The 14,606-nt window shown below is 33.4% G+C and overlaps 2 protein-coding genes across 2 annotated transcripts in view; both read left to right on the top strand.

Moving 5' to 3' along the window:
- LOC133189983 (transient receptor potential cation channel subfamily M member 1-like) overlaps positions 1-8,222 on the top strand; it is a 56,136-nt gene extending 47,914 nt beyond the window's left edge. The window contains exons 29-32 of the mRNA XM_061325439.1: positions 484-691; positions 1,646-1,765; positions 3,312-3,485; positions 5,542-8,222. Coding sequence (XP_061181423.1) covers positions 484-691; positions 1,646-1,765; positions 3,312-3,485; positions 5,542-5,643 — 604 coding nt within the window. The 3' untranslated portion in view covers positions 5,644-8,222. The remainder of the gene's footprint in view (positions 1-483; positions 692-1,645; positions 1,766-3,311; positions 3,486-5,541) is intronic.
- Positions 8,223-13,503: 5,281 nt separating this feature from the next.
- Positions 13,504-14,606, top strand: part of LOC133189984 (transient receptor potential cation channel subfamily M member 1-like) — a 50,773-nt gene continuing 49,670 nt past the window's right edge. The window contains exon 1 of the mRNA XM_061325440.1: positions 13,504-13,583. The gene's annotated coding sequence lies outside the window, so the exon portion shown is untranslated. The remainder of the gene's footprint in view (positions 13,584-14,606) is intronic.

Raw genomic sequence — 14,606 nt, 5'->3', positions numbered from 1 at the left:
TTGGGAAATTTATGGCCCCAGGGTTAGGGGCTCGATCTGCATTAAGAGTGGGGCTATATTGATTATATGGGGAAAAAAGCATCAATGCTTTGACAATCTTCTGCTCCTGGGTGTTAAGCAAACTAAGTACATGATTATGATGAGCAAGAGTGTCTCTTTCAATACTGTGAATTTCATGGCCCTGGGCCAGGGTTTATGTAGTGAAAATGCATTAATGCTTTGAAAATCTTTTTCTTTGCTCCTGGGTAATTAGCAGATAAATTAAGTGCATAGTTAGGATAAGCAAGGGGGCCTCTTCCAAAATTGTGAAATTCATGGCCCCAGGGTCAGAGGTTTTTGTTGTTAGGTCAACTGCAGAGATGAAGTTTAGGTGGCCTGGCCTTTTTTTGTATGCATACATGTATACAACAAACTAAATTTTAGATTTTTTTTTAAAAACTGCACTTAAGTCATCTGTTGATTATAGTATGATTAATATTCCAGAAATCCCATGGGTCGTACTGGTATGAGAGGAAGAGGGAAGTTGAGGAGATGGGGGCCAAACCACTGTGTTATGTTGGTCATTTCCAGATGGAAGAGATTTCTGTCTACGGGCCAGAATCAGCAGAACTTCATTACTGTGGATGGCAAGAAAGTCCTGGAGGTTGCTGTCTTTCAAAAGAAGGAATCAGGGGAGCTCAGTCTGCCTAGTGTAAGTTTGATGAGATGTTCAGATTACATTGTATATGTAGTGGTTTGGGCTATATGGACCATGGATATTGGCCTGGATAGCTCAGTGGTTAGAGTACCTGACTAGTGATTAAAGGGGTCCTGGGTTTGCTTCCTGGTCCAGCCATATATTTTCTTTATTCATTCCTCATTTTATGCTACATTTGGTTCCCAGTGCCGGGGGTCTTGTTCATGTTAATACGTGTAAATTGGTCATTCCTGGCAAGAACGCATTGTTTTGTGTCTTTGAGGTTGAAGACACTGTTTATTGAGGGAGGAATTCAGTACCTTGGTACTTTGAACAGTGGATATCTGCCTGGGTAGCTTAGTGATTAGAGCATCTGACTAGTGATATAGGGATCCCAGCTGATGAAGAACAGCAGGGCCATAGTGACTCAGGTGAGCATTGTGGCTTATGGTCCTCTTGTCTTAATTCTATGGCATGAAAAGCCTGAATATCAAACTTTCACTTTCATTTTAGATTCTGTTGTTTATTACATATTTTACAAAGTTGCTTGTGGGGAGGGGGTAGGTTATTCTAAAGTCAATGTGACTGTCCAGCTGTGTAGTCTGTCTGTCTCTCTTTATTTTTGAAGATGAAAGGTTGAAATCAGCATTTAGGTCACTTTCTGTCTTTTCAAAAAGGTTATCCAAACCAAACTTGCAGATGTGGTGGATCTGTGTGTATTAACAGAGATGCAATCTTTGATTGTGCCCCTGCAAGGAATTATGGTCCTTTTAGGACAACTCTAGTTCAATTCATTATGTACCGATAGAATCATTCCTAACATTTACAAATACCAGGTTATGTACATCTTAAGATTTCACTTACAAACATAGATGTTATTAAATCTGTTTAATTTGGAATGAAACATGAGCACTGTAATTAGAAATAATATGACAATATGTCAATATTTCACTTTATTATTTTCTGTAGGGGAAGGAGTATGGTGGCATGTCTCTCTACTCAGCTGTTTGTAGGAAGTTTTTAGAGAACATATTCCAGGAGTCTGATGCTAAGCTTGACCCTAACATGACAGAACAACAAATGATTCAGGTGCAGTAATGAAAGTGTATCAATACCAGTGCAATCAATAAATATACTGTAAAATTTAGGGATGTCAATTTTGACAATAATTCATATTCGAATATTCAATGAAAGTATTCGAATGTATTCGAATATTCAACAAAATAAATGAAATCTGGTTTATTTCAAATGCACATCATCAAACTCTCATGGTAGGTGTTGCGTCGGTATTTGGAAGTAAAATTGGATGTAGACTTTTGTAGGTATACTATAAGGAATTCTACATTTGATATTTGTCAATGTTTAAAATTAATAATTGATTTAAGTGTATACCACTGAAATATAATTTTAACAAATGATATGTATACAAGCTCAAACTGAAGAACCAGTAATCTAACCAGGGGAAAGATTGTCGTTAATTCTTCAGTTTTAAATACACATAATTAAGTACAATTATCTGATTAATAAGAGATGTAATATAATGTTTGATACAATGTTTTGAAAATATAAACAAACACTTCCATAGACAATTGTCCTAGGTCATTAATTTCCCGATAATGATTTTAAGGTTTAGGAATATATTCATCCAGAGATAATCAAGTAATTGATGTATTATTCTGAAATTGAGCGCTTTACAATATTACAGGCTGATTCTATAGAAGGTGTATTTAAATGATCATTAAATTTGATTTCATAAGTACACTCTTCACGTCTTTTAGACATTCAAGAAGGGTTTCATTTCATTGTCCTCGATTCTAGATCCGATCATATTAAACTATTGAAAGTACTTATTTTGTATACATTAATTATGCTTGTTTATTTCTTTTATACTTACTCAAAATGAAATAATTTAGAAGATCTATAAGGTAAGAAAGTAGTGAAAGAAATCAGGGGATCACTAGTAAATAAAATGGGGATAATTCCAGCATTGTTCTTATTATAATTTATTATTTTTTTGTGAAATCTGAAAAACACCGAATATTTGAATCTTAAATTCATATTCGAATATCAACTCATCGAATGAATATTCAAATGTTCAAATATTCGTTGACATCCCTAGTAAAATTACATATTTTTGTGGGGTCAAATTTGGGGGGGGGGGGGGATTTCACAGTTTAAGAATTGTTGAGTAGTTATGTATATGATATTTTACATTTTATGGTGAACTTGAATTCATGGGTCTCTTCATACCTCAAAAACAGCAAAAATTAAACCCCCATGAAAATAAGTGATTTCTCAGTAGTAGTACATCTAACTTAGAATTTTGTCTCCCTTTTGATGAAGGAAGACACAAATGTTTCATTTTTCCTCAGGTTCTTGTGTTACGTCAAAGACGCATTTTTTCTCAACTATTGCTACTCAGAGTAAAGTACATTAGTTTCAATGACTTTGATCTTTGAGAATGTTATTAGTTTTTAGCAAGTACATCAAGATACCCCTATTTAATCTAAGCTTAAAAGTAATACAAATTAGAAAATTTGAAGGACAGGCATACACATTAGTGCATTAACCCATATCTAGTTTCCTTGTTTCATTTCTTGAATGAATTTTAAGCAAATTTTTCTTGGTTTTTCAGTTCTTTGAACAATTTGTGGAGCCCCATCCAGGACCCTTCACTGGATTTACCTCTGGGATAATATACAAGGGCTACATGGATGATCCGTGTAACACTGACAATGCCTGGAGAGAGGCTGAGGTCTGGAACATACACTACCATGTTCCAGATAACCTTGACCTAAAGATTAAAGATGTATGTACAACACTACATAATTATTGGTCCAAACATTATTGGAAAAAGGGCTGAGTTGAACAATTTTTGCCACCCACTTTCATTAAATTTGATTTGCCTGTCCATATGTCTGTTTGTTATGAAAACTTTAACCTTGGTCATAACTTTTGAATGAGAGAAGATAGGGCTTTCATATTTCACAATTCACATGTGTATTGTCTTTGGCAAGACCTTTTCAAATATACTATACCGGTAGTTTAATTTTTACCCTGTAACCTTGATTCGAAGTTTGAATTACTTTTAAAATATTTATACTTGGTAATAAATTTTGAATGAGAAACAAAAGGGCTTTCATATTTCACATGTGCATTTCCAGTGACAAGACTTTTCTAAATGTACTACATGTATAATTTTTGACTTTGAAGTTTGACCTACTTTTCAAACAGTTTAATATTGGTAATGACTTTTGACGGAGAGAAGAAGCAGCTTTCATATTTCACATGTACCTCAACTGTAACAACATCTTTCCAGATGTACTTTGGGGTTTTTTTTAACCTCATTACCTTGACCTTGAAGGTTAACCTACTTTTCAAAATTTTAACATTGGTAAATGCTTTTGAACGAGAGAAGATAGGGCTTTCATATTTCACATGTATGTTACCTGTGACAACTTCTTTCAAGGAGTACTATCACTTTTGACTTTATGACCCTGAAGTTTGACCTATTTTTCAAAATAAATCGACTTTGTCTGTACCTTTTGCACAGAAGAGACAGGGTTTGATATTTTTACATGTGCATAACCTATGACAAGGCCTTTTCTAATGCATGATGATTTTTGACCTCATAACCTTAGCCATAAATTTTGCACTAGAAGAGAAGGCCTTTCATATTTTTTCGTGTGCATGACTTGTGAAGAGATATTTCCAAATGTAAAATGACTTTGATCTTGTGACCTAAATCAGTTTGACTTGAAGAATACCATAATTTTTGTACCAGAAAATATTTTTTATGGATGAGACATCTAGGGATGGACACTACCACACTTGCTTCGGATGCTGGATCTGAACTAGATTTTCCACATGAGTGACCAGGTTAAAGTTTTTGAAGCAGGTCCATTTCCAAGTAACTATAAGCCCTACCTAGACCAAACTTGCATGGATGATGCATCTAGGGATGGACACTACCACACTTGCTTCGGATGCTGGATCTGACCTAGATTTTCCACATGAGTGACCAGGTTAAAGTTTTTGGAGCAGGTCTGTTCCCAAGTAACTATAAGCCCTACCTAGACCAAACTTTCATGGATGATGCATCTAGGGATGTGCAGTAACTCACCTGCTTCAGATGCTGGATCTAACCTAGATTTTCCAAATGAGTGAATTTTAGCCATATTTTAACCAAATTAGCATGGATGGTGTATCTAGGGATGGATACTTCCAGACTTGCTTTGGATTCTGAATCTGACCTACATTTTCCAGATGAGTGACCAAGATAATTTTTTGGAGTAGCTATATAATATTATGGCCTGTTATGATAAACTTTGTATAGATGGTGCATCTAAGGATGAAAACTTCCAGACTTGCTTTGGATTTTGGAACTGACCAAAATTTTCTTGAGTAGTAAACAGGTTAAAAGTTTTTGAGCAGGTCTATTTCCAAGTAACTGTAAGTCCTACTTAAATCAAACTTGCATGGATATTGATCTTTGGATGTACACTAACTGGAAAAAAAATATGATGTGAAATTTGCATTACTTATAGATAATATTCGTCGAGGTGAGCTTCGTAATCTGTGAATACCTATGTTTTTTTTTTTGCATGATGGACAGACAACCCAGGACAGACAAAACAGTTACAACATGCCATAAATAATTGCACCCCAATCAATACAACCACAATTTTCGGAATTTGCTTGTCATAATAGTTATTGTTATATTCAGTAAAAATGAGTACTGTGATTCTTTTCATTTTATGAGTTTCATTCATTTACCAGTATCTTCTAAAGGCTTCCATGAAGTTTTTTTTTTTAAATTGGGGAGTTACCCCATAATTAAGTGTTTGTATTTATTTATTTTGCAGAAAGAGAAAAAATGGAAAGAAGTGTCATCTTATCTTAGACTACCAGGAAACCAAAATTTAATCGTACAAGAAGCAGCCCGTAACCATGGCGCCTATTATTAAAGTTTGCTCACTTACACACACCTACATATTTATCTGTCCAGTTAAAGCCTTAGTCATCAAGTTCATGGTTGTAGATTCTTAGTGCAATGTTCATAAAAGAAATAAAATTTTTGTTGCTGTCATATGTATATTTTTCCCATATTATTTTATTATATTTTTTTCTTTATATTTGTTATTTTACAATTACATTTATTTTTATTTTAAATGCTGTATACACACTTTTGGTGTTGGCAGATTACTTTATGGTGCATTTTTACTTTCTTTTTTTATTTCAAAATTCTATGCTGTGCCATTTTACACAGATGACTTTTAGGTTTGTATAGTTACCTCTGTATATATTTTTATACTTTCATGTGTACATTATTTTATCATTTACTGTTTATTATTTTATCAGTTACTTGTAAACTTTAAGGTGCCATTCATTTTATTGATATTATAGTTTGGTAGGATTACTAACTTCATGTCCTCTGGCAGATGTAAGTTTAGTTTGTTGTGTTTTAGGCCAGTATGTCACTGCAACTCTGAGAGATATGAGACAGTATTGGATATAATCAAAGAAATATTGATTTAAGGATACAGTCAGGCTAGAATTTACTTTGTAGTAGGAGTTGGTAAAATAGGTTGTAGAATGTAAATCAGAAAGACTTCATTTCATCGTAAGTTTATAATTCAGGGTATAAAATAACATAAAAACAGTCTGTAAATTAACGATAGATATGGCATTGCTGCCACCAAACAACATACTGTGAAATCACTAATTTTCGTGGGGGGGGGGGGGGTAATTTTTGTTGTTTTCGAGGGATGAAATTTAATATACACAACTACTAAACAGTTCTTCATCCACGAAATCGAATCTCTAGGAACCAATATTTTTTTTCTAAAACCATGAAAATTTGATGCCACAAAAATATATGATTTTACAGTACATAAGGGTAAGAAAAAGAAAATCATTTGAGTTCATAATGATTTGTGATATCAGCAGTATTGAACAAGCATTTATCAGTAGCTCATGGGGGTAGAAATGCTAACCGATAAAGAGAATGAAATGCAAATCTGCTGTAGTTCTTGGTTGTAGAGTCTGATATTTTTTTTGTAATTTAATGGTGAAGCAAACTTAACCTTTTAATTTTTTTTATTCCTGTAGTATGAAGCTAGTCTAAGAATTTTTAAATGAGCAATACAGGTTGTAGTTAAGTAGCTAGATAGTGTACAAACCAGAAAAATTTACATCGATTGTAATTTGTCATTCATTGCTCAATTTATATTTTTAAGACTACAATATTTTTTGTGTAATCTTGCCAGTTTAATCATAATTTTAAAAAAAACATCGCATGATAGAGTTTGTATGAATATTAATGTGTCTCTTAAAATTCATTTTGTTTTAACAGTATTTCTGATTTTTTCAATTACGATATTAGATCACAGTTAATTTTTGTGAGACAGATGAAAATGTAGAGAATAGTCAATACTTGGCTTGTTGTCAAATTATTTTTTATTAAACCTTTTGAGCTTCTCTGAGCCCAAGGCTTTAGTGAGCTTATGCTTTTGCAATTTGTTCTGGTTGTGTAAACGTTTTAATTCGCTTGAGTCACACAGGTCAGATGAATTCTTGCTATCTGCTCAAGTCCATAGGTTACTGTGTAAACTTATGTAACTGAACAACCATGTGGAAACATCTTTAGATGGTGAAATTTGGACAAACCTTGGCCCAACAAAGAATTACACTGAAATGAAAAATTTCGTTTAAAAATATCTTCTCAAAAACTACTTGGCTAGAAATTAAACTGCCAAACTTTTATGATATTCTAAAAATATATTTGAAAACGTCTTCTCAAGAATTATAGGCAAAACATTGTAAAGCATGATCAAGTACATGTAATGCTGATTTGAGGTTCTTTACTGTATCTTGTCTTAAATTTAATATGTGACCTTTTCCTGATTTACCTTATGCGAACAATGTAAAATACTGGATGTTTTGTAGTTTTAGCTTACCTGAGTCAAAGACTAAAGTAAGCTTTCTGTCATCATCGTTTTTGTCCTTATTGTTTTAAAACTTAATACAATTTCATCTACTTCTCCAGAGCCACTGGGCCAATTTCAATCGAACTTGGCACAGAGTACTTATGTTTCCATGTTGTAAGTTTCCACCATAGCTACAATTTAAAGAAATCCGTTGACTTTGTTCCAAAGATAAATTTAAAACAAGCAAACACATACATCAAGAGTTGTAGAGTTTGAATATGCATCATACAGATTTACAGTGTTTTTGTTTTTACAAGATAATATCCAATTTACATGTATTTGATATCCAGTGCTCATTTGATTTTTTGTAGATTGCAAGAGACTAAAACTTGAGGATTAGAACTAGCAAAGCAACCATTGTATTAGAACTTAAGAAATCCATCAAAATGGATTAAGTAGTTTAGATTATGTATTTAATTAATTCAATACTCTCCTGTTTATGGTATGGTTTGTTGAAGCAGTATATTAATAGATGCATGTTGTTAGATATACAGTACTGTATATGATTGAAGGTAAATGAGGGACTTAGGTTAAATAAATATACTAATGTCGCTTTCTTAGCTGTTCTTTTTTCATTCATTAATATCAAGTCATACAAATATCAAGATAAAATGGGAAGAGTTAAGAAATGGAAACAATAAAGAAATAATTAAGAAAGATCTTTCTTTAAATAAAAGCTATATACATGTATACTTAAATTAAATTGGGAGATTTTTTTATCCTCTATTATTGTCCAAATGAGTGAAAGTTGATTTCCATTCATTTGAATTTTTCAAGAAGGGTTAAGAAATTCAGTAAATAAATAAATCGATAAGAAGGTAAAACTGAAGGGGGGGGGGGTAAAAAAATTTCATTGCATTTAAATTGCAAGGGATAACCAGATCACTGTTGTATCCTCACATTGTCATATATTCAGTCAATTTCTAGTCAAAAATTATTATATCAGTTGATTGTTCTTTAAACTACTTGAGAACAAATTACGACTGTTATAAGCAGGTATACACTTGAAGTGGATTCACTTTAATCATATTTCACTGCTTATCGTTATTTAGAGTAGAGATATAATCTAGCTAACATAACTGAGGGGAAAAAAATGTAACTTTAATGAAAAACTGTCAACTTTTTGGTGTGTTTAATTATGATAGGAAGTACATTATATTTCATCCACAGTTTTCCTGTGCTCAGTCACAAGTCAGTTATACAAAAAATAGACATGTATTCCTTAAATTAAAGCATTGAGATGAAATGAATGAGAACGTGGCATATTGGGGGGGGGGGGGGGGGCAAGTTTTACATGAAGACTTTGGGGGAACAATAAGTCAACATCAAGCTCAAGAGCATCAGAACTCTGACATTGATATACAGTCAAACTTCCTTACCTTTAAGGACATACGCACATAGTTTGAACTTTATTGTCTTTTTCCCTGAAATTGAAGAGTTCCGATACTTAAAGGAGCTGTGTGCTACATCTTAATGTCTATATATGCTGTTGTAAATTTCCTCTAAAACAAGTTTGGATAAACAAAAGATTTAGAATATATGTCTAGTAATTTTTATACCCCCGCTCCGAATGAGAGGGGGGTATACTGTTTTACCCTTGTGTGTCTGTCTGTCTGTGTGTCTGTCCGTAACAAATTTTCGTCACAGTTTTCTCAGCAACTACTCATCACAGTTCCTTAAAATTTTAGCACAATCTTGGTTTAGGCATGCCATATGGTCGGATTCATTTTTGTTCAAATCTGATGTCAACTTCCTGTTTATCTGTGCGTCTGTCCGTACCATACTAACACAAATTTTGGTCGCAGTTTTCTCAGCAACTACTCATCACAGATGCTTGAAATTTTAGCACAATCTTTGTTTAGGCATGCATATGGTCGGATTCATTTTTGTTCAAATCCGATGTCAACTTCCTGTTAATCCGTGCGTCTGTCTGTACCATACATAACACAAATTTTGCACTGTAAAAAATGTGCTTAGAAAATAAACACTTTCATTACGTGTTTAGATCTAAACGTGTTTGATATTGTGTTTATCAACAAAACACTTATGTCTAAATGTATTTAAAATCTATACGCGTTTAGATATTGAACATGTTTTTTGTTTTAAATTCGTTTTTTTCGTTGCAGTTTTCTCAGCGACTACTCATCACAGATGCTTGAAATTTTAGCACACTCTTTGTTTACGCAGGTTATATGGTGGGATTCATTTTTGTTTAAATCTGACGTCAACTTCCTGTTTATCCGTGCATCTGTCTGTAACAAATTTCTGTCACAGTTTTTTCTCTGCAACTACTCATTGAAGATGCTTGAAATTTTAGCACTATCTTTGTTTAGGCATGCCAGATGGTGGGATTCATTTTTGTATGAATTCGATGTCAACATAAGAGGGTAACCGTATATTCACATCAGAGCGGGGGTATTATTAGTGAGCATTCGCTCACAGACTTCTTGTTGTATATTTTTCTTTGAATTATACAAAAATTTTCATCAATTGATATATTTTCAAACCCCTTGGTAATGCATGCTGATTTTTTTATACGAACATCTAATGGCACTGTAATCTTAAATTATGAATATCTTGAAAAATTATCGGTAGGTAAGCACGTTGCGTATGTCCTTAACTCCATGGGACTGAGAAAAAAACTTCGAGATGTCCAAAATTCAAGCATTCCTACATTCTTCCAAAGCAAGGTGGGACCACGATGGAGGTTTAAGTTTTAACTGAGGGATTGTGGAAATAAAGCTTCTAAAATCGTTCTCAAGAGGTACGGTGTAGTTAATTTGGTGTGCAAGAATCCCCAAGGGATTCAAGGTTGTTCAAATCAAAACTTCCAGGGCTAGGAGGTTAAAATATTACATAGAAATATAAATAGAAAGAAACATTTACGCAAACTACATGTATCTTACCAGCGGTACTTGCTTGTGACCAATATGTATTTTACATTTGATAAATATTTAATGTCTGTTTTTGAGAGTATCTGGGGGATGTTGACAGACTGTTGATGTGACTATTGCACATACTGCACCGAAGACATTCAAGGGAATTCAAAGCTTATAAATACCTTTATACTATAATATACTAATGTTTCCATTGTTATATATGCTGTTGGTATTGAACAATTATACAGAGTCAAATTTCGAACTCGATGGGACAGAGAAAAAAAAACTTCAAGATAACCGATGATTCGAGATATTGAGGGTAAAATACTTGAAGAGTAAGTTGGGAAGTTAAAATCACTTCGACCCCCTGTATTCATAGTATTCGAGATGACCGTGTTCGAGATACCGAAGTTCAACCGGATTAATTCAGCAATTGTTATTTGTTTTTTGTTGTTTTTTATCTTACATGTAGTAATTTGCTATCACCGAGAGCCCCCCCCCCCTCCCCCCAAAAAAAATCTGTTGACATGTAAAGATATTTCTGTAAATTTTCTCTGAATCTGGAACGTAATAAGACTCCACAGTGCACGGGCGAACCATTCATTCGGAAAGCTGCATGAAAAATAAATACAGTGGAGTATTCCAACATGATTAACAAAAATCTTGATGGAAATAAAATCTCTATGTAAGGAGTAGTCTTGCCCCGTGAAACATACTCAGACTTCTCCATGGATGTTTTCAATATTTTGACAGCATGTTACTCATTGATGGAGAACCTAAAGCATAATAACCTTTCAAAAAAATATTTTGCATAACATACATTTCAAGTGTTAATTCATGTTAATTTATCTCTTTATTATGCCCGTGTGTGACATGGTGCAGAAATATTTTGTTTCTACTATATCTCCTAAAATGCCCATATCCTATTTTAAATGCCCAGTAAATCTTCCGCTAAAATGTCCACAAATTTTCCGCTAAGAAGTCCATTTTTCCGATAAAACGTGTTGTCAGTCCACATGCGCTTGTGGACAAGTCCCCCCCCCCCCCCTTCCTATGCTCCGCGGGTCCAAGGATATTTTTATTTGTCTTCTTTCATAAATTATTCTTCTAGCACACGTTAATGTATTCTATGTGGAAATTCTAAAAAATAACGTAGAATATAAACGTTTATTAAAAAATCATACCCGCTCTATTATACAGATCTATGCAGATTTGAAAATTCGTTCCCTGTACGTCTTTTCTGCATGTATTTTTTTCTTCATATTTTAATTTTGTTTGTTTGTTTTGGTTTTATTAAGGGGTGTGTGTGTTTTGTTTGTTCTTTTTTTTTCTTTTTTTTCTGTTTTGTTTTGTTTTTTGTGCGTGTTGGTTGGTTTGTTGTCGATGATTGTTTTACTTGCAGCATTTTTTTTTTCTTTAGTTAATTTTTTTTATACTTTCTTTGTTACGCGGTTCAATTCGCTGCCCCTTTTTTTTGTTTTGTTTGTTTGTTTGTTGTTCTTGTTGTTTTTGTAGTTTTTTTTGCTTGTTTTTTTTTTTTTATTTATTTGTTCGTTTTTTTTTTTGTTTTTTTTTTTTGGTTTGTTTTTGTATTTTTATTTTATTTTTTGTTTTTTGTTTTGTTTTTTAATTTTTTGCTTTTTGTTGTTGTTGTTTTGTTTTTTGTTTTTTGGTTTTGTTTTGGTCAAACCTGGTTTCTTTTCGTAGGTCATTAACTATGATAAGGTTAAAATTCCGTCTTTTGATGTTACAGACGATGCTGGAATAATAGTAGTGAATTTAGTACCTTGTATAGCTTTCTTTTTCTATGTCCTGCCGTTAATTTGACCCAATTTTCACACCATGATACCCTTTTTCCTTTTTTTGTTCCCTTTTTTTTCCTTTTTTTTTTTCTTCTCCGTTTTCCCCCTCTTATTATTATTTTCTTTTTCCGTTAATTCCACTCTCCCGGGCCCCTTAAAGGGTTTTGTAAATATGTAAATTTGTTTTTCTATATTCATTTTATATGTTTTTGTCTATTTAAATGTAATGTTTGTGATATTTATTTAATTGTATGTCCATTTATATTTCATATATCTCCATATGGAGGAAATAAAGAATGAATGAACTCCTTTGAATACAATCAGCTTCGGGTATTGGATGTTTTATTAATATCCAGATCATGTAGTAAATCAATCTTTGTTGGAAACTTCACTATTTTCCAGTCTGTTTGCAATTAAATTATGTTATAAAAGGTTGTTTTCCACAAATTGAGAACCCTTATACGTTTGTGTTTTTTTTCCTTAGTTATTTTTTGTGCGCATATTGGGGTTTGGGAGTTAGGTTGTTTCGTAGATTTTGTCAGTCTCTAGCGTGAGAATTAAGTCCTGTAGATTAATAGAAAATTGAATTTATTATATCTTGTACTTCATTGTTGTTGTCTATTGTTTTTTGTTTGTTTGTTGTTTTTGTTTTTTTTAATACATGAAATACAATGCATATAGTCGAAGTAAAGTAAGCCGCAAAATTGACCATTTTCCACAAAGTTTTAAAATTAAGCTTTGTATGTGGTTCCCCGCTCAATCTATTCTTGAAATATTTTTAAATTCAGCTACCTAAAAATAAATTCAAAATCACCTTTACTTGGGTAATTGAAGGATTTTATTGGTCAAAATGTTCTTTTTCGAACGAAAACCCTTTTGGGTCTTGATAAAGCGCGAACCATCTTTTTTCCCATACACTATAGAAGTATTAATTGCATGCAAGCTAAATTGTACGCCTATAGTCTTTCAGTACTGTCCACTAATCATGCTAATCACGGTTTTTGTTTTCAGATGCTCTTTACTGAATAACCCTCATATACTGTCAGCGTATTTTTTTTAAAATCATATACCATATTGGATCGGGCACGGTATTCATCAATAATGAAAGGCAGATGGATTATTGACAGAGATTTTCTGATTGACACCAAATAAATTGCTTTTGGGAATTTGCATAACATGACAAGGATAAAGCATCACATATTTTGTAGACATTAATGAAAACAGTTCGGTTTTACTGGTAAGTGAACGTATTTAATTGTATTTGTAAAGATATCAGCCGGTGCAGTGTAAGAAACTGATTACCGAATCTGCTCAATTTATTCAATGCAACAGACAGACTGATGCAGCCAACCCGTCAGTATTGATGAACATGATTTCCTAGTGTTATTTCAAAAGGTAGCGATGCAGCAAACAGGTATGGTGCTGTTCAATCTGTAAATCTGTCTTTTTGAATGCCTGTGTTGCTTTCGTTATTGGGTAAGATGCACGAAGCTTGATTTTCTTAGCAATAATAATGGAATGCCAGACACTTCGGCCCAACGACAACTCGACCCATTGACATTTAGACATTTAGACCCAATGACACCTCGGCTTAGATGGGTTGACCTAAGATTTAGGACAGGTCGACCCATATATAAGACACCTCGGCCCAAGCAAAATTTTGTTAGGAAGTGTATTGTAGGAATTTAGGCTGGACTGAGGACATCGGCCTGGATAGCTCAGTGAGAGCACCTGACTAGTAATGCAGGGGTCCCGGGTTCGATTCCCGGTCCAGCCATATGTTTTTCATTATATATATATTTATGAATTTTCTATGTTTATTAACTCATTCCTCCTTTCCATACTACAGATGGTGCCGTGGCCTACCTTGTTCAGGCAATATAATATGTATATGTAATTAATGTTAAGTCCTGACAAGGTGAACTTGTGTTGTCTTCGGGGGCGAAGACTATTTAAGGAGGGAGGAATGTAGGAATTTAGGCTGGACTGAGGACATCGGCCTGGATAGCTCAGTGGTTAGAGCACCTGACTATTAAGGAAGGGGTCCCGGGTTCGATTCCAAGTCCAGCCATATGTTTTTCATTATATATATATATTTATGAATTTTCAATGTATATTAACTCATTCCTCCTTTCCATACTACAGTATATTTCAAATTTATTTTCAATTTCCAACTTGAATAAAAATTTGATTATAAAAAAGGACATGATTAAGGTTTTAATTTTTTGTTTAAATTATAAAAAAACACCTTCCACAAGCA

Source organism: Saccostrea echinata, unplaced genomic scaffold (assembly GCF_033153115.1).
Source record: "Saccostrea echinata isolate AGI-Se365-2 ecotype Australia unplaced genomic scaffold, CSIRO_AGI_Sech_v1 ptg000020l, whole genome shotgun sequence".
NCBI classification, from domain to species: Eukaryota; Metazoa; Mollusca; class Bivalvia; order Ostreida; family Ostreidae; genus Saccostrea; species Saccostrea echinata.
The sequence above is the reverse complement of the archived record's forward strand: the minus strand, read 5'-3'. Positions and strand labels throughout refer to the sequence as shown.